At 38.8% G+C, this 23,695-nt stretch overlaps 1 protein-coding gene across 3 annotated transcripts in view; it reads left to right on the top strand.

Moving 5' to 3' along the window:
• TCTN3 (tectonic family member 3) overlaps positions 1-18,271 on the top strand; it is a 69,215-nt gene extending 50,944 nt beyond the window's left edge. For all 3 annotated transcript variants that reach the window (XM_058543609.1, XM_058543608.1, XM_058543610.1), the window contains one exon: positions 17,355-18,271. In XM_058543609.1, the coding sequence (XP_058399592.1) occupies positions 17,355-17,591 (237 nt within the window). In that variant the 3' untranslated portion in view covers positions 17,592-18,271. The remainder of the gene's footprint in view (positions 1-17,354) is intronic.
• The last annotated feature ends 5,424 nt before the right edge of the window (positions 18,272-23,695 follow it).

Here is a 23,695-nt window from a genome sequence, read left to right as displayed (position 1 = left end):
TGCGTTTATACTGATTTGTCCGTAACTTTAATCACTTCCCTTATCCATAGAGGCTTGTCTCTCAGGACTTCCTGTGAAATTTTTTTCTCAGAATAGCAAGAGCCTATTCAGAGAAAGCTAGGGTACGTGTTCCAAAGCTTCTAAAGTGAGAAGAGGAGGAGTTACACTTGCTGAAGGCGGGTCTTCTACGATTCTTCTCCCTTCCCCACTGGCCACCCTTTGAAAGGTTGTGGTTGATAATGGTCTTACCTCGGCTGTGTCAGTCAGCTTCGTGTGTCTGAGGAATGGCGTAAAACTAAAGCTGGGTGGCAAACTAGCAGCCTGTGGGCTGTATTTAGCCTCTAGACTTGTTTGGCCCACAAAGTGTTTTGTTTGTTAAATTTATGCCAACATTTAATGATCAGGATCTTTTACCTTGATATCCAGATTTCTGACTTCTTTTAAAAATCTGGCAATAGAGATCCTACACTCCTGCATGGCATAAAATCCCCTGTCACTGAATGGTGATTTCCACTTTTAAGTAGAGTACCCCATTCATACAACCTACGTCTATCCACCCTTAGCCGTCTCACTTCTCTCACTCAGGTTATCAGCTTAGGCCAGTAGGCATTTGTATTTATAAAGCTTGAAATCAAGCTGCTAGATGGTCAGTTGAATTTTGAACTGAACTGTCTGAATGACTTTTCATTGTATAGATGTAGCTTTAGAAACACTTTGAATTCCTCTCACTGTAAAAAGTGAAGTGGCAAAATTTTTGGAAAGTTCCCAAGGACAAACTACAAAGTAGGGAAGAATGTAAGCAAAATGCTGTGTAGACTTCCCTGTCTTCTTGTATGATGATATTGATAGCTAAACATTTATTGAACATTTACAATGTGACAGGAACTGATAGTATTTTTTATAAGTGTTTTTTTTATTAACTGTTGAATTCTTACGACAAACCCATGAAGTAAATAGGATTTATTTACATGGTACTGTGCTGCTTATAATTTTGTACTAATTGGGCCTTTAAAGAGATCTTTAAGTTTGGGAATTGATAAAATACATCATGTTTCCTGTCTCCATATAAACTTTTTTTTTTTTTTTTGGTGAGGAAGATTGGCGCTGAGCTAACACCTGTTGCCAATCTTCCTCTTTTTGCTTAAGGAAGAGTGGCCCTAAGCTAACATCTGTGCCCATACTCCTCTATTTTTTATGTGGGATACCTCCACAGCATGGCTTGATGAGTGGTGTAGGTCTGCTCCCAGGATCTGAACCCACGAACCCCAGGCCACCAAAGTGGAGCACATGAACTTAACTACTACACTGCTGGGCCAGCCCCCATATAAACTTTTTATTGTAAAAAAAGAAAACATATCTCTGGGAAGAAACAAGTCGTTTTATAGAATATTCTGGATCAATTAGAACCAAAATAATAAGTGAGTATAAAGAACAGTGTAACAGGGCCGGCCCAGTGGCTTAGCGGTTAAGTGCGCGCGCTCCGATGCTGGCGGCCAGGGTTCGGATCCCGGGTGCGCACTGAGGCACTGCTTCTCCGGCCATGCTGAGGCCGCATCCCACATACAGCGACTAGAAGGATGTGCAGCTATGACATACAACTATCTACTGGGGCTTTGGGGGGAAAAAATAAATAAAAAATAAAATTAAAAAAAAAAAAACAGTGTAACATCACAGGATCAAGGCTCTGAACGCTTTCTAAAGTAATATTCAGTTCATATTTATCTTTAAGTGGATCATCAAGCTTTTTAGACTATCCAGGAGACCTATTGCCTGCAGTTTAGGGTGATAATTAAGAGCATGGGCTTTGAGTCACACGTAAGTCTAAATCAAGTTATTTTATTTCTCTAAATCTAAGTTTTCTCATCTATAAAATGGATATTAATAATAATACTTCATTGAGTTGTACAGAGTAAATGAGATTATTAAAGTAAAACACTTAGCAAAGCTCTTGGCAGACAGAGAATACTCAATAAATATTGCTCATCATCTTGTCATTATTATTATTATTATATTTTTTTTGCTGAGGAAGATTCACCCTGAGCTAACATCTGTTGCCAATCTTCCTCTTTTTGCTTGAGGAAGATTCGCCCCGAGCTAACATCCGTGCCGCTCTTCCTCTATTTTGTATGTGGGTCACCACCACAGCATGGCTGCTGATGAGTGGTGTAGGTCCACACCTGGGAACCAAACCTGGGCCGCCAAAGTGGAGCACACTGAACTTAACCACTAGGCCACAGGGCCGGCCCCATTGTCATTATTATTTTCATCATCGTAACTTTTTTGGTTCCAAGTTTCCATAGAAGTGGCATATCAAGAAGGTTTAAAGCAAAACGTAAAAGAGATAAGCAGGCATTAGAGTAGTGTTTTTCAACCTTTGTTGGCTGTCACCTATGGTAAGAAATATATTTTCTTACAACCCAGCTTACAACACAGACGTATATAAAACTGACATAAAAGTTATATAAAAAATATCTTTATGCAATGTAATCTGTGACGTTTTCTGTTCTCTTGAATTTTATTCTGTTTTTGTATATCTGTTTTTATCTTTTTTTGTATGCTAGACTCTAATGGGTCACAATCTGCAGTCTGAAAAACAATTTTAGAGAATACATCTCTGACTCTATTTCAAAGCTAATTATATTGTTTTATTTAATAAATGCCTTTTATTCATTGTAATTGAAAGTTGGCAGTGTTTTATATCTCAGTCAAATGTGCTCGAAAAACTGCCTATCTAGCTACTAGTCTGTCTTAATGGTTCTTAATCTTATGGACCCCACTGAGAATCGGTTGAAAGCTATTCACTTACTAGAAAAATGCACAGACACAACATTCTTGATATAGTTTCAAGGGATTTATTGATTTCTTGAAGCCAGGCTAGGAACCTCTGCCACAATCTCATAATTAAACAGGCAGTATACTAGGAAGGACAAAGAACACTCAGCAAAATAAGACTAGTTCAACATTAGATTTTATAAATAATTGCTACAAAAGAAAGGGCTAGGATTTGGCTGGATTGGTAGGAAAGGGTTCTATTTCTCTTTTCTGTTGATGTCTTGGAAAATACCAATTGACCTCTCTTCCAAGAAGAAACAACAGTAGCACCATCAATGAACCTGATAACTGTGGCAGTCAGTAAAGTTTCTGTCACTCAAGTCTTTCTTTTTCAAAGATCAGTCAACCACTATTTGTCTCTATCTCTTAATGAATGATTAGACTATGGAAGTACTTTGCCCCCTTCTATGGTTCTTAATAGTCTGTATAGAAGAACCTTATGTAGTTCACGGGGTTGTTTTCTTATCTTACTAGCTCTTTTTTTTTTTTTTTTAAAGAACTTTGGAAAGTTATGCTCGTTTTTCCATATGTTCAAATGTATAACGGCTTGAGATCTCTCCCTGATAGTGTTTAACCACATTTATTCTTGAACATATTCGTTCTCTTTGACTCATTTGAAAATCTTGATAACGTCATTGACATCCTTAAAATAAGTGAGGGAATTTCGAATTTTTCGCTGGCTTCTCTCTCAAATATATGTTTGTTCCTAAGAAAATATGGAGAAATAATGTGTACATTATCTAGAAGAATATTGTATATAAATAATTTATTAATTTTTCAGAAATTATTATTCTCCTTAATTCTACTTTATTTATATCACTAGTTCTCCTAAAATCATAGTGTTAATACCACATATCAACTAACTTCTTCTTAAAAATCATGTACTTTGTGAGGAAAAATAAGCTTTTTGTGGGCTTTACAATATGCTTTATAGTTAAATAAGTTCTGACCATCATAATTGAAATCACCATATCTGATTCTGATAGATTAAAAGAGACTCATGAATATAAAAAACAGATGCAGTGCATGTTTTTGCATTGAATTCTGATTTGGGCAATTATAAAACACATTTTGGGATAGTTGGGGAAGCTCGAATATGGACTATATTTTAGATAGAAAGAAATATTATTAACATGAAAAGGTAGAGGTTCATTTTTTTTAAAAGTAGATTTCAACACAGCCTGTACAATATGATCTTATATGGTTAAAAATGCATATGTGGATGTCCGTATATATAAAGATAAAGATATAAATGTTAATAGTGGTATTCTTAGTGATGGAAATATGATGTTTTTATTTCTTAGTTTTACTTATCAATATTCTTTAACTTTTTATAATATAATTTATTGCTTTTGTAATAATTAAACTTTCTTTTAAGTCACTAGGAAAACGTCTAAAAATAACTAGATATTATAGATGTAATTTTAAAGATGAATTCATTCAGTTTCATTTACAATAGCATGAAAAATCTTCAAATACTTAGGAACGTATTTAGCAAAAAGAGCACAAATCTCTTCACTATAAAACGTTACTGAAGATCAGAACCACAGTGGGGTGCTGCCTCACACCTGTCAGAGTGGCTGTTAACAAAAAGACAAAAAAATAACAAGAATGTGGAGAGGAGGGAGCCCTCTACACTGTTGGTGGGAATGTAAATAGGCACAGCCACTATGGAAAACAGTATGGAGGTTCCTCAAAAAATTAAAAATAGGGCCGGCCTGGTGGCGCAAGCAGTTAAGTGCACGCACTCCACTTGGGCGGCCCGAGGTTTGCAGGTGCGGGTCCTGGGCACGCACCAATGCACTGCTTGTGGGGCCATGCTGTGGCGGCGTCCCATATAAAGTAGAGAAAGATGGGCACGGATGTTAGCCCAGGGCCAATCTTCCTCGGCAAAAAAGAGGAGGATCAGCATCGGATGTTACCTCAGGGCTGATCTTCCTCACAAAAAAAAACGTTAAAAATAGAACTGCCATACAATCCAGTAATTCCACTTCTGGATATTTAACTGAAGAAAACAAAAACACTAATTCGAAGAGATATATGCACCCTTATGTTCATTGCAGCATTATTTACAATAGCCAAGATATGGAATCAACCTAAGTGTCCATTGATAGATGAATGGATAAAGAAGATGTGGTGTATATATACAATGAAATATTACTCAGCCAAAAAGAGGTATGAAATCTTGCCATTTTCAACAGCGTTGGTGGACCTGGATGGTGTAGTGCTGGGTGAAGTGGGTCAGACCAAGAGAGATGGATACCGTCTGATCTCGCTTATATGTGGAATCTAAAACAAAACAAACAAACAAAACTAAACAGAAACAGACTCATAGATGCAGAAAACAAACTAGTGGATGCCAGAGTGGGGAGAGGTGGGTGCATGGGTGAAATAGGTGAAGGGGATTAGGGGGCACAAACTTCCAGTTATAAAATGGATAGGTCATGGGGATGTAATGTACAGCATAGGGAATATAGTCAATAATACTGTAATAACTTTGTATGGAGATAGATGATAACTAGACTTATTGTGGTGATCATTTCGTAATGTATATAAATATCAAATCAATATCATGTACATCTGAAACTAATAAAATATTCTATGTCAATTATTCATCAGTAAAGAAAAAATTCATGTTGAAGCCCCAGCCCCAAATGTGATGGTATGTAGAGGAGAGGGCTTTGGGAGATAATTAACTTTAGATGACATCATGAATGTGGGTGCCTGTGATAGGATTAATGTCCATATAAAAAGAGGGACAGACCAGAGCTTTCTCTTTCTCCATCATGTGAGGACACAGTGAGAAAGTGGCTGCCTGCAAGCTAGAAAGAGTGTTCTCAGTAGGAACTAAATCTGCTGGCACCTTTATCTTGGACTTCCTGGTGTACAGGACAGTGAGAAATAAATATCTGTTGTTTAAGCAGAAAAAAAAATAAATAAAACATTACTGAGAGAAATTATGAGAGACCTAAATAAATGGAGCAATATACCATGTTCATGGAGAAGACGACTCAACATTAAGATACTGATCCCCACATAGATCCATAGAATCAATACAAACCCAAAAAAGTTCTAGTAGCCATCTTTGTGGAAATTGACAAGCCAATTCTAAAATTTAGAAGGGACCTAGAATAGCCAAAACAATTTTGGAAAAGAAGAACAAAGTTGGAGGGCTTACTCGACTGATTTCAGGATTTACTCTAAATCTCAGACAATGTGGTAGTGGTATAAGGATAGACAAATAGATCAATGAGACAAAATAGAGTCCAAAAATCAAATCAATTCAATGGGAAAAGAATTTTTTTTTAAACAGTTGGTGCTGAAACAACTAGATAAAACTAGAACTGCTAGATAAACAGATGGGGGGAAAAATGAACTAACTCCACACAAAAGTACTTATGCCTGGATCATAAACCTATACATGAAATCCAGAGTCATAAAGCTTCTAAAAGAATCAGGAGAATATCTTTGCAAATTTGAAGTAGGCAAAGATTTCTTGGATAAGAAACAAAAATCATTAACCATAAAACTAAAAATTTGATAAATTAGACTTTATCAAAAGTTAAAATCTCTGCTCATCAAAAGATGCCATTATGAAAAAGGAAAAGGCAGACTGTAGTTTGGGAGGAAATATTTCTCAATGCATTATCTGAAGAAGATTCATATCCAGAATATAAAAAGAATGCCTTCAAATAAATAACGCAAGGACAAAAAAAAAAAAACTAAAAATGGGCAAAAGATTTGTACAGGTACTACATAAAAGGAAATAAACAAATGGCCAATAAACGTAGTCATTAGGGATGTACAAGTTAAATTCGCAAGATACCACTCACTAGAATAGCTAAAATCAAAAAGACTGATGTCATAAAATCTTGCAAGAAAGTAGAATAACTGGAGTTCTCATACATTGCTGATGGGAATGAAAAATGGTACAACCACTTGGTCTTTTACAAATTCATCTTCCTATGACCCAAGAGTTTTACTCCTGGGTATTTACCCAAAAGAAATTAAAACATATGTCCAAAACAAGACTTGTACAAGAATGCTCATAGCAGCGTTATTTATAATAACACAAAACTGAAAACAACCCAAATATCCATCATCAGAAGAAGGGGCAAATTGTGGTATATTTACACAATGGAAATCTCAGCAGTAAAACAATAAATGACTGGTACACAAAACAGTGTGGATGAATCTCAAAAACATTTGTCTTGGGTGAAAGAAGCAAAACACATAAAAATATACTGTAAGATTCCATTTATATGAAGTCTAAGAACAGGCAAAACTAATCGTTAGTGATAAAAGTCAGAAAGTGGTTGCTTCTGGGAGAAGGACAGGGAATAGACTGGAAAGAGGCACAAAGGAACTCTCTGAAATGATGGATGTATTCCAGATGTTGTTTTGAGTGTTGGCTACATAGCATATACAATTGTCAAAACTCATTGAAATGGATGCTTAATGTGTGTACACTTTATTGTATATAAATTATATCTCAATAAGAAATTAAAACAAAAAGACACTTAAGAAAAATGGGAAAAAAGCCACCAACTAGAGGAAAATATTTGCAATACATGTATCTGACATGTATCTGACAATACATGTTCTTATATGTAGAAAAAAGAACTCTTACAGCTCAGTTATGAGTTACACACTTGAGCCAAAGATGAATAGTTTGAAATATGTAGCTACAAAAACATAAATCTAAGAGATGATATCCACAGCTTTTTTTCTAATAATGATAGATTTCTTTATTAATCTCTCTGTCATTAATTTCTAATGATAGATTTCATTTGTAATGAGTTGACATGATTAACATATGATGGTTTAAAAATTGTGATTATAGAGATGTAATATAATAATATATAGAGTGTACTTCTTATTACCAAAGCCAAATAAAACCTAATCTGCACTTTTCATGTTGTTACAAATTAAATCTTATTTGGGGACAAAGGGTTTTGCTGCATGTAAACTGAATTGAAAAAAATAAACCCCCTAAATCTTAGTGTTAAAACAGAATTATTAGTGGTAATTTCTGAAGTAAACATAAAATACTATAGCTTAGAGTAGAAATAAATTAAATCAACCATACACAACGAACTGGATCCATAGTAAAAGAAATGTGCTGACTTGGCTATGTGCCTTTTGTTTTTCTTGATAAAAGAAACGGGATGACTGGACTTTGAGGAGGGTTTTTTTCTATGTTCTTCTTGCTACACATGCTAAACAGTGAATTCTCTAGTTTTGCTTATACGTAACTTTTGAAATGCAAATAGAAAAACTTTAGACTTCAGAATTCGTATATAACACACAAACTTAACTTAAAATTCTTGTGCTTCATGTAGTACTAAAACACAAATTCTAAAATGGGTCTGTAACATTCAGTATTATCCAGTGACCTGGTAAATGCATTCAAGTTCCTTTTAATTACTGGACTGCCTACTAGACTGCATTTGTTCCAAACCTCTACACAATTATGGAGGCGATATTTTTAATATATGAAGAGTAAGCATTTCATTTGAAATATTAGTTAGTAAATATGTGAATGAATGAATGAAGCACAACCTTTAGGGATCCTAATTACAGTGGTGGGAAGGATAAGGGGTCAAAGTGATCTGTAATTGTTGCTTCTTAAATAGCTATGGCATACTTTCCACCTTATGATTTCTTATCTCTTGTTACTTTATTTTAGTTCCCCATCTCCAAAAATACCTCTACTCCTTTGTCAAAAAAAAAAAGTCTTTATTCTTCTACCGATGTCGAAGAGCGTACTGCCTATGTTTTCTTCTAGAAGTTTCATAGTTTCAGGTCTTACATTCAAGTCTTTAATCCATTTGGAGTTAATTTTTGTGTATGGTGTAAGGTAAGGGTCTACTTTCATTTTTTTACATGTGACTGTCCAGTTTTCCTAACACCATTTGTTGAAGAGACTTTCTTTTCTCCATTGTATGTTCTTGGCTCCTTTGTCAAAGATTAGCTGTCCATAGGTGTGTGGGTTTATTTCTGGGCTTTCAATTCTATTCCATTGATCTGTGTGTCTGTTTTTCTGCCAGTACCATGCTGTTTTGGTTACTATAGCTTTGTAGTATATTTTGAAATCAGGAAGTGTGATACCTCCAGCTTTTTTCTTTTTTCTCAGGATTCCTTTACTTATTCGGGGTCTTTTGTTGTTCCAAGTAAATTTTAGGATTCTTTGTTCTATTTCTGTGAAAAATGTTGTTGGAACTTTGATAGGGATTGCATTGAATCTATAGATGGCTTTAATCTATAGACGGCTTTAGGAAGTATGGACTTCTTAACTATGTTAATTCTTCCAATCCAAGAGCACGGAATATCTTTCCATTTCTTTGTGTCTTCTTCAATTTCTTTCAGCAATGTTTTATAGTTTTCCGTGTACAGCTCTTTCACCTCTTTGGTTAAGTTTATTCCTAGGTATTTTATTCTTTTTGTTGCAATTGTAAATGGGGTGGTATTCTTAATTTCTCTTTCTGCTACTTCGTTGTTAGTGTATAGAAATGCAACTGATGTTTGTCTGTTGATTTTGTATCCTGCAACTTTACCATATTCGTTTATTGCTTCTAAAAGTTTTCTGGTGGATTCTTTAGGATTTTCTATATATAAAATCATGTCATCTGCAAATAGTGACAGTTTCACTTCTTCCTTTCCAATTTGGATCCCTTTTATTTCTTTCTCTTGCCTGATTGCTCTGGCTAGGACTTCCAGTACTATGTTAAATAGGAGTGGTGACAGTGGGCATCCTTGTCTGGTTCCTGTTCTTAGAGGGATAGCTTTCAGTTTTTCACCATTGAGGATGATATTAGCTGTGGGTTTGTCATATATGGTCTTTATTATGTTGAGGTGCTTTCCTTCTATCCCCATTTTATTCAGAGTTTTTATCATAAATGGGTGCTGTATCTTGTCAAATGCTTTCTCTGCATCTATTGAGATGGTCATGTGATTTTTATTCTTCATTTTATTAATGTGGTGTATCACCTTGGTTGATTTGCAAATGTTAAACCATCCCTGCATCCCTGGAATAAATCCCACTTGATCATGGTCTATAATCTTTTTAACATATTGTTGTATGCGATTTGCTAGTATTTTGTTGAGGATTTTTGCATCGATGTTCATCAGTGATATTGGCCTGTAGTTTTCTTTTTTTTGTGTTGTCCTTGTCTGGTTTTGGTATCAGGGTAATGTCAGCTTCATAGAATGAGTTAGGGAGCTTCCCCCGCTCCTCAGTTTTTTGGAAGAGTTTGAGAAGGATAGGTATTAAGTCTTCTTTGAATGTTTGGTAGAATTCACCAGGGAAGCCGTCTGGTCCTGGACTTTTATTTTTGGGGAGGTTTGTGATTACTGTTTCGATCTCCTTGCTGGTGATTGGTCTATTCAAATTCTCCACTTCTTCTTGATCCAGTTTTGGAAGGTTGTATGATTCTAAGAATTTATCCATTTCTTCCAGATTGTCAAATTGGTTGGCATATAGCTTTTCATAGTATTCTCTTATAATCTTTTGTATTTCTGAGGTGTCTGTTGTAATTTCTCCTCTTTCGATTCTGATTTTATTTGTGCCTTCTCTCTTTTTTTCTTAGTGAGTCTAGCTAAAGGTTTGTCAATTTTGTTTATCTTTTCAAAGAACCAGCTCTTGCTTTTATTAATTTTTTCTTTTTTTTTTTTTTTTTTGGTCTCTATTTCATTTATTTCTGCTCTGATTTTTATTATTTCCCTTCTTCTACTGATTTTGGGCTTGGTTTGTTCTTCTTTTCCCAGTTCCTTTAGGTGCATTGCTAGATTGTTTATTTGAGATTTTTCTTGTTTGTTGAGATAGGCCTGTATTGCTATAAACTTCCCTCTTAGAACTGCTTTTGCTGTATCCCATAAATTCTGGCATATTGTATTTTCATTTTCATTTGTCTCCAGGTGTTTTTTGATTTCTTCTTTGATTTCTTCGTTGACCCAGTTGTTGTTCAGTAGCATTTTGTTTAATCTCCACATATTTGTGGCTTTTCTGATTTTCTTCCTATAGTTGATTTCTAGTTTCATACCGTTGTGGTCAGAAAAGATGCTTGGTATTATTTCAGTCTTCTTCAATTTATGGAGATTTGTTTTGTGGCCTAATATGTGATCCATCTTGGAGAATGTTACATGTGCATTTGAAAAGAACATGTATTCTTCAGTTTTTGGATGGAATGCTCTGTATATATCTACTAGGTCCATCTGTTCTAGTGTATCATTTAAGGCCAATGTTTCCTTATTAATTTTCTGTTTGGATGATCTATCCGTTGGTGTAAGTGGAGTGTTAAAGTCCCCTACTATTATTGTGTTACTGTCTATTTCTGTTTTTATGTCTGTTAATAATTGCTTTATATATTTAGGTGCACCTACATTGGGTGCGTAGATATTTACAAGTGTTATATCCTCTTGTTGGATTGTTCCCTTGATCATTATGTAATGCCCTTCTTTGTCTCTTTTTACAGTTTTTGTTTTAAAGTCTATTTTGTTTGATATGAGTACTGAAACCCCAGCTTTCTTTTCATTGCCATTTGCATGGAGTATCTTCTTCCATCCCTTCACTTTCAGTTTGTGAGTGTCTTTAGGTCTGAAGTGTGTCTCTTGTATGCAGCATATATATGGGTCTTGTTTTTTTATCCAATCAGCCACCCTATGCCTTTTAATTGGAGCATTTAGTCCATTGATGTTTAAAGTAGCTATTGATAAGTATGTACTTACTGCCATTTTTTAACTTTTTTTTTCTCAGTGTTTTAGTAGTCCTTCTCTGTTCCTTCCTTCTTCTGTACAGAATTGATGGTCTCTTTAGTTTGACCTCTGTCTGAAAGCTCTACTCTTTAACTCCCCTCCTCCCTCCTTTTATGTTTTTGATATCATATCTAACCTCTTTTTTGTGTATTTGTATCCATTACCCTCTTATCATGGAAATAAATAATTTTTCCTATTTGTGGTCTTCTCTTTTCCCCTTAAATCAGTCCCTTTAACATTTCTTGTAGCACTGGTTTCTTGGTGACAAAGTCCTTTAATTTTTGCTTGTCTGGGAAATTTTTGATCTCTCCTTCCATTTTGAATGATTACCTTGCTGAGTATAGTATTCTTACTGTATTAGTATTCTTGGCTGTAAGTTTTTTCCTTTTAACACTTTAAATATATCATGCCATTCTCTTCTAGCCTGTAAGATTTCTGCTGAGAAGTCAGCTGATAGCCTTATGGGGTTTCCTTTGCATGTAACTTGACTTTCTCTTGTGGCTTTTAGGATTCTCTCTTTATCTTTAATTCTGGACATTTTGATTATGATGTGTCTTGGTGTGGGCCTCTTTGGGTTTATCTTGTTTGGGGCTCTCTGTGCTTCCTGTACCTGGATGTCTGTTTCCTTCCTTAGGTTAGGGAAGTTTTCATCTATTATTTCTTGAAATAGATTCTCTGCCCCTTTGTCTCGTTCTTCTCCTTCCGGGACACCTATAACACGGATGTTAGTGCGCTTGATGTTGTCCCAGAGGTCCCTTAGACTGTCCTCACTCTTTTTAATTCTTTTCTCTTTTACCTGTTCAGCTTGGGTAATTTCTTCTAGTCTTTCGTCCAGCTCACAGATCCGTTCTTCTGTATCCTTTACTCTGCTTTTGAGTCCCTCTAGTGAATTTTTCATTTCCAGTATTGTAGTCTTCATTTCTGATTGGTTCTTTTTTATATCTTCCGTTTCTTTGTTGACATTCTCACTGAGTTCATCTGTTCTTTCCCCAGATCAGTGAGCATCCTTAACACTCTTAGTTTGAACTGTCAGGTAGGTTGCTCATTTCTGTTTCACTTAGTTCCTTTTCTGGGGTTTTGTCCTGTTCCCTTACTTGGAATGTATTCCTTTGCCTCCTCATTTTGCCTCTTTCCCTGTGCTTGTGACTACGTATTAGGTAGGTCAGCTACGTCTCCTGCTCTTGGATAGGTGACCTTATGTAAGTGATGGCTTAGGAGGCCTGCAGTGTGCTTCCCTCAGTTCTCAATGTTCCAGGGGTGACCCCTATGTGGGCTACGTGTGTCCTTCTGTTGTGGCCTGTTTGTTCTCCCTATAGGCGCCCAGGGAGGCCGAGTTATGCTCCTGGCCAGCTGTTGTAATGCTCAGCTGCTTGTAGTTGTTGTGGGCCCTTCAGTCTCTTTATCAGGTGTGGGGAGCCCCAACACAGTTGGCTGCAAGTTCTAATAGCACATTTGTATTGCAGTATTTCTTTTAAGTGAGTAGGGCCCCAGCGTGGCAGGTTGTTAGGCTCAGGGCCTTACAATTGCTATAAGCCTCCAGCCTTTAGGTCTCTTGTCAGCTCTCTGAGGATTGCAGCTGTGTGGGGCTGGCCTCAGGCATGGGAGTACCCAATTGTTTCAGGCTTTGGAAGGTGGGGCAAACCCTCTATGTGGGTCTTTGAGAAGCACAAGTCTTCTGCAGCTGATAAGCCCTGTTGCCCACAGGTCCACACACACAGTCAACACAGTCCTGCCCCGTGTGTGCGCCCTGACCTCCCCAAGCGGACCCAGTCTCTCCATGGCGGGAGCCCCATACACTCCACCACTGCCCCACACTCTCCACCTGCTCCTTGTGCATGCCCTGCCCCACTGAAGTGGGCTCAGTTGCCAGGCTGCAGAGAATCCAGTCACCAATGTATGCAGGCCCACAAGTTGCCTGAGGGCTTGTTGTTGGGTGGGGCCAGTCTCTAGGGTGGGCTGCCTGCCCTGGCTGAGCTGGATTAAATCGGTGCTCTAGCGGGTGGGGCAGACCCTGGGCTTGCAGGCCCCAGGGAGAACTCCAATGTCGTCTGTGTCAGCATGCCCACACCAGGCCACAACAGTGGCCGCCGCCAATGTCCCAGTCCCTGGAGAGGTCTCACCTGTCACCAAGATGCACGCAGGGCCTATTAGGTGAGTCTCTTTTCACCAAAGCACTGTGCACCTTTCTTTCTGGTGATTTTAGGTTGCTTTCTGAAACAGGTGAGTTTGCGTGTGGGCCCTTTAAGAGCCGGTTTTAATTTCTTTGTGAACCAGCTTTTCTGGGGGTACTCCCCAATGTTTAGTAGCAGGCAAAGTCAGATATTATGCCACTCGTCTAGATTGTGCTGGGTCCACAAAATGCCCACGGCGGGGGTGCTCCCCCGCTCAGGGCCCCACGCCTCCAGGGAGGGCTGCGTACCTGTGGGCTGCTCCCAGGCGACCATGAGGCGCTGCGGCTTGTGAAGGCGGTGTTTTTTCTCTCCAGAAGGGAGTTTCTGCCTCTTGTACCTCAGTTAGGATTGTCCGTTGTTGCAGGAGTTTCTCTTATCCAGTTTTCAGTTCTGTCCCAGGGGTAATTTTTCCACGAGTAGTTGTAAATTGGCTGTGTCCGCGGGAGGAGGTGAGTTCAGAGTCTGCTTATGCCACCATCTTGACTCCTCCTCAACCTTGTCTTTAAACCTTTTTACTGATTTTTTTTTTTTTTTTGGCTATCACATTTTTAATATTTAAGAGCACTTTCTTGTTTTCTGTTTCATTTAATAATATCTTTTTCTTGGGTATATTTGAAGATTTTTCCTTGTTTCTGTTTCCTCTGAGTTTATTTATTCTGCTTATTTGGTACAGTTTTTCTCTTGAATGTGAGAAGCTTCCCCCACACGTCTGGCAATCTCTAGCTGTGTATCCAGCATAGGTGTAAGCTATTAAGCTGACTGAAGGCTCTGTGATCATGAGTGAGACTTACTGACTTGTGGCCTTCACTGTAGACTGATTAGGTGCAGTTGCTTTTGGGGTTGTGGAACTAGCAAATGTCAGTATCTTTGTGTCTTTTTGCTGGAACTGCACATTTTCTCCAAAAAAGACCTCCTGACTCCTGACTGAGCGGTATGGGTATAAGACTATCTGTCAGCATTTGGAGCTAGATGAGGGAAGAGATTTCATTATACAGAATAATTTCCCTATTTTAAATCCCACTCTGCCCTTCTTTATGTCCAACGTCCCTAAATCCAGAATTTCTCTGGTTTAAACTGTCCAGTCTCTTGTTTAGGTAGGGAAGGGTTAGTTGCCTGATGCATTGAGGAGGTATCATTCAGTAACCATTTTCTGTCCCTACCTCACCCCTGCCTCTCTGTTACATCCTATTACTGAGCCTTTTAGGGCCCTGCAGAAATCTGCTTGCTTCTAGTCTCTGAAGGCTTTTAGGTTGGCGTTTTTTCCCTCTGTGAAACCTTGCATCCATCTGCTTTCTGTATTCACATAAGGTGATGTCTCTCCATTGCAGTGAAGATGGAGTTTTTGTATCTGTTTCTTATTGGATAGGAGTAGTTTTTAGATATATAGGGAGAAGATATATTTACACTGCCCTCTTAAAATTAAGTCTAATAGTAGCTCTTGATGAGCCTATATCCTGGATGAATCTGAAAAAACAATTCTGTTCAAAAAGAACTTTTGGGGCTGGCCCTGTGGCATGGTGGTTAAGTTCGGCATGCTCTGCTTCGGCCACCCGGGTTCACAGGTTTGGATCCCGGGTGCCGACTTGTACAGAATCATCAGCCATCCTGAGGCAGCGACCCACATACAAAATAGAGGAATGTTGGCACAGATGCTAGCTCAGGGCAAATCTTCCTCAGCAAAAACCTTTATCATGTAGGGTTTCCCAGCCATTGGGGAAAAAAATATATATATATATCTATATATAGATATATATATAGATATATATATATATATTTGAGTAGACATGGGCCTAAAGTTTCCTTTCTTGGGCTCATAGCTATCTTAGAGGTTGGTTCTGGTTATAGGCTGACCTCAAGCCTCCAGAAATTCCCTAATCTTGGAGTTTGAAGGGGCTGATGACACCCCTCTTTTCCCTGCCTAAGTGTGAAACCAATTTAAAGGAATCAGACAAAAAGAGATAACAATATCAGCTTTATTACTAAGAACCACTAGGTAGGTGGATGTGGCTTGGGTGTGTAGCAGTGGGCTTCCTAATGCAAAACTATACTCTTCCATCATAAGACTGCTATCCCAATTCTAACCACAGCTGCTTTGGGTATCCTTCTGGGACTGCTAGTAAGCAGTTTAAAATTTGCCCTCCCCCTAAAGGCTCTGAAATGCATCAGAACAGCACATTAATTAAGTCAACTCCTAGACAACACTGAGCCCAAGGCTGAAAATTTTCATTCCCTATTCTATTTCCCATCCCAAAATATTTCTAGCCATCCCAGCCAATACAGCTCATCAGGCATTCTGTAATGAGATTGAACAACAATATTAACATGTTTCAATAATGTCAACTACAAAGATTTGCTCCAAAAATTGAGTATACTCTCCCCAGTATAAAGGTCCTAGGGAAAAATTAAAGTCCTAACAGTAAATCCTTTCATAAGTTAAACACCAAAGAAAGTTTATTACTTTTGAGTAATAAACGCCTCCCCATTTTTTTTTTGTCTGGTTCATCTCAGCCAGTCTTCCATGCCTGGCTGGAATCAGGATTCCCTCTGCAGCTTCAGCCTAAGCTGGCTGTCCTTGGAATGTATGTGGTACTTTCAGTGCCTCAGAATTTACATTAGTTCTATGGCAAGTCCCTCATGAGCTTCATTGTTTCAAAAAAAGAAGAATGCAAAGAGTTAATATGACATGCAAGATTTATCACAGCACTGGCCCCACACTCATTAAAAAACAAAAAGTACCTAGAAAGGTTATTCCAGGCAAAATGGTGTTACCAGAGCCTGGAATTTACTGTTGCCAAAGACCACAGCAGATACTATATGTCATCAGAGTGTAGGAAGGTGAATGGAGAAAATCTTCATTTCTGGTTCAACAAGATAGGTATTTACTATCATATTATAATCAGACGTTTGCTTGGTAAGCCCAGAGTCAGAACAAAGGGAATTTATTTTAGATAAACGTGTTCCAGTCATCAGGCAGCAACCATATCTACCAAAAGCTATGTCTATTAGATCAGATACTTGAGTCAGCTTGGTGAGGTCCCTTCTTCTGGGAGCATCTGTTTTATTTGACTTGAATTGGTGGATGGTTGGGAGGATCCTTTCTAACCCTGAGATTTTCTGAGTCTGATGGGGTTTTTATTTACATTATTGAGTTCTTTGCTTTTTCCACGAAGTTTCACATTTCTTTCTGCAATTGAAAAAGGAATAGAATTGCCCGTACTACATCCACTAGTACATATGTACTCTTTCAGAGCCTGGAGCCTTCTGGAATTTGATAAGGTAAAGCTGCTGAGCATGTAATAGCAGCAGTTTTGCCATCTGGCCTCTCTGATATCAGGCAGCTCCCTGTTTGGGGGAAGCTAGAGTCAGTCTTCAGGTAGGTATAACTGCTCACAGTTCTGGTGTTGTGGACTGCTGCTAAGAAATTCATTTCCTTGTATATGATAGAGAACTACATAGGAACAATATGAGAAGAGGGTATATCTTGCTTAAGCAATTTGGTTTTGGTCTTTCTTCAGGCAAAGTAATGATAAGAGTCAAGTTGGAGGGCTATGTGAATGGGTACCAAGCGCTGACCTGTCATGCACTTTCTTCCTGCAGGATTCCCAACAAGTAACAGAAGTATCTTTGACAACTGTTGTCACCTTTGTGGACATTACCCAGAAGCCAGAGCCTCCAAGGGGCCAACCCAGAATGGACTGGAAATTGCCGTTTGACTTCTTCTTTCCCTTCAAAGTGGCATTCAGCAGAGGAGTCGACTCTGGAAAAGGCTCAGTCTCTCCCATCCTTATCCTGTGTCTCTTACTACTTGGAGTTCTCAACCTAGAGACTGAGTGAAAAAAAGAAAAGAATCAGATTTCTATTTTCCCTATGGGAAGTTCTGAGGCAGCCTACTTATCTTGGCTAGATAGGTCCTTACCTGCTCATGACCAGAGCAGAGCACTTAGGATAATGGAGGACCTAACTGAAGGAATCTTTGTATATGAAAGAAGGAATTTTAGAAAAGCCACAAAAATATCTTATTCATCAAACCTCCCTGCTTAGGACTCTACGGACCCCCGGGTACACGAGGTTCGCTACTTCTCAAGCAGGGAAGAACATAAAGAGCCCTTCAGGTTGTGTTATGCCTGACTAAAGGTTTGCAAAACCTCATCCATCTGCTCACTGGCACACTTGGGCCCAGCATCAAAAGGAACATACTCCTGCTGTCCCCCGGGTGAACTCGGGAATAGCTGCCCTCTGGACTTGAGAGGAGCTGACTGTTCAGAACAGAAAACGGCTGCCTGTATGTTTTGTCTGGCTCCTCCCCACTCCCTTGGGCCACACTCTACCAAGGCATGTTGGGGAAAGCAATTCCTACTCAGTTTCCAAAATGAATGTGGAATCCCAGCCCCCTTTTCTACTAGCATATGACCCTACCACTCATTTCTGCTCTTTCCTTCCCTCCATTGTGGTGAGGAGAAATAAAACTGATTGAGTGCTTCGTTGTACTAATCCCAGCAGCACACAGAAGTTAACTGACATGTCGTCTGCCTCATGATTAGTTTCCTATGTGTGTGAGGTTAAAAAAAAAGCAATTTTCATACATAGCATAGTAGCATTCAAATTAAGATAGTTGCGTTATCCACGTGGGAGATAAGACTCTCCAAAGACCCCCTACTCGTTACATGTAGTGAATTCAGCATGAACTCTATTCTTGAGCGTAAGCCGACGGCAGCTTACAAAGGGCTGTGCGTGTGGGTGTGGTTGAGCCCTACATGCATGACCAACTCAAGAGATTCTGGCTTGCAGAGAAAACTACTTAAAGTAATTTCCTATTGTTATTCTTTCGTGAAGAGGAATTGGTTGGGAATTATGATAGAAAACTTGGAAAGCAGCAAGCATAAAAAGGTTTAGGCCTAGAGCAGAATTATGCCATCCTTGTAATTAAGGTGAAATTTTGATGGAAGATATGTCATTATATCTAATTGTCTTAAATTTTTTAATCCATTTTATAAAAAAGAATAGGATATAATAGAATAATTAACTCCAGTGAAATTAGCATTGAGCACCTACTCTGTGAAACACAGAATTATAAGATACAGCCCCTCAGTGAGCTGACAATTTAGTGGAAGAAGATTGGCATGTGACATAGGAGACACATTTGTGCAGAGAAGCAATCAGTGTGGCCTAGGCTAGCGAGGGACAAGCTTTGAGGAGGTGGTGGGATTGGAGCTGAACGTGGCAGGATGGGTAGAATTGGGAGAGTGAGTGGGAGAGAGAGGGTGATCCCAGGAGCCAAGGATAACCTGAGCGAAGGCCCAGAGGCTCGTGTGGACCAGAGGGTTGGGAGACTAAAGTGACTGTAATAGAAACACTGAATGGGCAAAATAGGTGCTAAGATGGGCACTCATTATACAGGTGCTTGAAAGCCAGGCAAAGAGAATTGGGAGATAGTCTATATTTTTCCACAACATTAATGATTTGAATCTAAAATTGCTATTTAATAAAGCTTATACTTAGTTATAATAAACCCTGCTTCATGAGCAGAAAATGCCAATTGTAAATACCATATCTGACAGGTTTATCATTTCGCCCCATTCCAAAGTACCTGGAAAGTAACCTACTTCCCTGGAAGAAAGTGGTAAAGTTCTTGCAGCAGTTATTACTAAACAAGGAGGAAGTGTTTCTGTACAAGGGAGATTTCTGCACAAGGGAAGTTGGGAGCTGGGACACTGATGGCACGGTTCCCACCAGAGTCTGTAATTCAGCAACCCTGCTTCCAAGGAGACCTGTACTAAAAAGACCACAAAGCTGTTAGGGTATTTAGGTTCTCCAGTTTGGGCTTCTTAAAGAAAAACAAACTTACACGACAACTTATTCTAAATTATGGGGTAGGAGACATCTGATCCACTCCCAACAACCTGTGAGTCCTCTTCAGAATCTGGTCCCTCTATTCTCAAATGCTTATCCCCATGCCCAAGTGCTATGAAACCATTTTGTGCCTTTACAGAAAAATTGTATCCCAATTATAATTCATGTACCATAAAATTCACCCCTTTAAAGTATACAATTCTGTGGGTTTTAGTATATTCACAGTTATCATCACCACTAATTCCAGAACATTTTCATCACCCTAAAAAGAAACGCTGTACTAATTAGCAGTCACTTCCATTTGCCCACTCCCCCTAGTGCCTAGCAGTCACTAATCTTTCTGTCTCTATAGATTTTGCTGTTCTGGACATATGTAAATAGAATCATAAAATATGTGGCCTTTTGTGTCTGGCTTCTTTCACATAGCATAATGTTTTCAAGGTTCATCCATTCTGTAGCATGTATCAGTACTTTATTCCTTTTTATAGCCAAATAATATTCCATTGTATGAATATACCACATTTTATCCATTCATCAGTTGATAGATATTTGAGTTCCTACTTTTTTCACTATTATGAATAATGCTATGAATATTCATGTACAAGTTTTTGTGTGGACTTATATTTTTATTTATCTTGAGTATATACCTAGGAGCAGAATTGCTGGATAATATGGTAACTCTTATGTTTAACTTATTGAGGAACTGCCAACCTACTCTTCTAAGTGGCCCCATTTTACAATCCCACCAGCAGTATATGAGGGTTCCAGTTTCTCCACATCCTCAACATTTGTTACTGTCTTTTTTATTTTAGCCATCCTAGTGGGTGTGAAATGGTATCTCATTGTGACCTACTGTGCCTTTGTAAACTGTAGCATATAGAGATCTTATATTAGAAATCAGCACCTCTGCTCTTCCAAGGCAGGAATACCATAAGTGTTCTTTTCCCCTCTACCCTCTGCTACTTTGATTAGTTTATAAACCTAGTTTCCAGTTACAAGGCTGCTTAACGTACTTTAGATAAGATTTTATGGTCATCTTATCTCTAGTCACTCTCCTTGTAACAGACCTTCAGAACATTTTTAAACCATCCATAGAACAATGCAGTCTTCTTAGTTCCCTCCCTTTATCTATACATGTAAGTTATCAGCCATTTGACTTACTGCGCAAAAGGTCTCTATTGTTATCATGTTTTCAATTTAAGGAGCAAGTTTGACTGTAAAGGAATATGGACAATTTGAATAGAATGAAATTGAAATCCCAGCCAGCCCTTTTTTGCTGAGCAAGATTGGCCCTGGGCTAATATCTGTGCCCATCTTCCTCTACTTTATATGGGACGCCACCACAGCATGGTTTAACAAGCGCCCAGGATCCAAACCTGGGAACCCTGGGCCACCGAAGCAGAGCGCGCGCACTTAACCGCTGCGCCACTGGGCCAGCCCTCATGATCTATTTTTAAGTGAACAACAGACTACAAAATAGGGCATATACTCTGTGGTCCTATTTTTGTAAAACAAAAAATACATGTGTACTTAGGCAAACAAAAAGTCTGGAAGGCTAACTTGTCAAAAATGGGGATGTTTTGGGGTGTGTGTGTGAGGAAGATTAGCCCTGAGGTAACATCCGTTGCCAATCCTCCTCGTTTTGCTGAGGAAGACTGGCCCTGGGCTAACATCTGTGCCCATCTTCCTCTACTTTATATGGGACGCCGCCACAGCATGGCTTGACAAGCTGAGCGTCGGTCCATGCCTGGGATCCGAACCTGTGAACCCTGGGCCACCAAAGCGGAGCACACAAACTTAACCTCTACGCCACCAGGCCAGCCCCCCAAAATCAGGATTTTTTAAAAAAATGTTTCTGATTTTTATAATCAGAGAAAAAAATCTATATTTTGAAGAAAATATTTGCTCTCCAAAAAGAACCTCTTTATTGTATTAACGAATGTTCTATATTTATGAGTAACTTCCCTTTTCTATTGATGTATTTGTTTGTTTAGCATTCTGTGCCTGTCTTTTAAAGCAGGGGTTCTGAAATGCCAGTCACATTATAATCTGAGATGCTTTATAAAAATGCTGATTCCTCGGCTTTGCCCCTGGAGATTCTGAGTTACTGGTAGGAAGTGGGAGCTCTAAGAATCTGTATTTTTTAAAAGTTTTCCTGATGCTTTTGATGTGCAGCCTGGTTTGTGAAACTACAAAGTTGCATACTGTGGCTGAAACTGATTTCATTTAAGTGTTTGTTCTATCGTTGCCAACTTGTAATTTGTCTACCAACCTAGCCTTCTCCCTTTTCTCTGAGAATTCTTATCACTCAGAGCTCTGCTGAAGGGGTGGGCCCAGCCTCGGTGTTCATATTACCTGCATGACCCCCCCTCTCCCTGCCACAGCTGACTAGACCAGAAATGGAGTCCTGAACCAAGTTAGGCCAGGACAATTTTCTCTCCTAGGAATTTGGAACTGGTACCAAGATTATCACCTGGGAGTAAGCACTAAGGATATTAACTTAGTTAATATTAACTAAGGCACTAACTTAGGGCTGAAGAAGCCATTTTCCACCAAATATTCACTAATGAAGAGTCTAACTTAAAAGGGGAAGGGGGGAAAGCAGATGTGCAGAGAGAAGTGTAAATAAGAGACCCAGAGACAGAGGAAAGTCTTAGTTCCTAACTTCCAGTTCCTTGTACCCACCCTTTATGAGATCCAATTTTACCTCCTGCTCTTAGAGACTGTAAGTTACTCCTTCTAGTAAATTGCCTTGTTTGGATGAGTTTCTGTTATGAACAATTAAAGAACCTGAGACTAAGATAACTTAAACCTAGTACTCTATAGCATATATAGAAGCAGTCCTCAAACCTGCATTCTTATAGTCTACTTCCTACGTGACTTTCTGGTCATACCCAGGCCTATTTCCATTTGCTGAGACAAAAGTTAAATCCCTGCAATAAAAAAAAAAAATCACATTTTTTTTTTGAATCATGTAGGAAAGATACCATGGCTGAATTATTTCCTTGATTTCTGTGGCAGGGAAAACTAGCTTGTATTTCTGGTTTTTTATTTTTCCCAATCCATAGTCACATATCCCGCTCCTTTCTCCTTATTGGTGGAGTAGAATATTAATAGTAAAATAGTAATAAAAATGACAGTAATAAAATAGAAAATGTACAATGTTAAAGGATTTTCATATTTGATCCTCTTAACCCTATGAATACACAACAGTGTTATTGGTCCATTTCTTGTTTCAGAAAACTAAGCCCAAAGAAATTAAGTTCATTTATCGAATAATTTATTGTCTATTATGTGCAAGGAATATACTTTCCTGGTCTCAGGAGCTTATGTTCTAGCAGGGAAGGCAGACAAGCAATTACCATGAGGTGATGTGTGGGTTGAGAACACATTAGGAACAGAACCGGACTTCCTGAGTAGACAAGGCCTCTCTGTCCCTTGTCGCTTTAGCTATCCCCACAGTTACCTAATTTATTCTAAGTTCGTGGTGAGAATCTTAAAAGCTGAGGTACCAGATGAAACTACTGGAGGGCAGTCTTATTTCTTTTGTACCTGCCACCCTACTTCAAACCCAAAGGCCTCAAAACTTAACACATATTCCATGTTCTCATCCTTCACCCAAAAGAACTGCTCCCCTTATCTATTTCCTAACTCACTGTATTGCAGCATCACCAGATTTGCAAGTATCCCTCCTCTTCTCTCATCCACCCACTTGCAAGTAGTAAGCCTGTCAGCTCTCCCTCCTTTATGCTCCCCATGCCTTCTGCTGGAGCCTTTTTTTCAGCCATCATTTCTTACTTGGGCCTTTGCAATAGGCTAACCAACCTCCCACCTTCTACACCCCAGGTTCTACCCCTCTACTGATTTCTGACAAATCTGATCATGCCATTCCAGCACTTTAAAAGTCATGGTTCTGTATCTTTGAGGATGAAAAAAATTAAAAATCTGTAGCATGGCACAGAAATCCTTTTCCAAGGTGGCCCCCCAACCAAACACCTCTCCTGTCATGTCTCACATGCAGCCTCTTCTCATAGGGTGTCTCATGCCTCTGCATATTCCCATTCCCTCCTCCTCATACGATCCTGCTC

Source organism: Diceros bicornis, chromosome 6 (genome assembly GCF_020826845.1).
Source record: "Diceros bicornis minor isolate mBicDic1 chromosome 6, mDicBic1.mat.cur, whole genome shotgun sequence".
Classification (NCBI taxonomy): Eukaryota; Metazoa; Chordata; class Mammalia; order Perissodactyla; family Rhinocerotidae; genus Diceros; species Diceros bicornis.
This window is presented reverse-complemented; position numbering and strand designations above follow the sequence as displayed.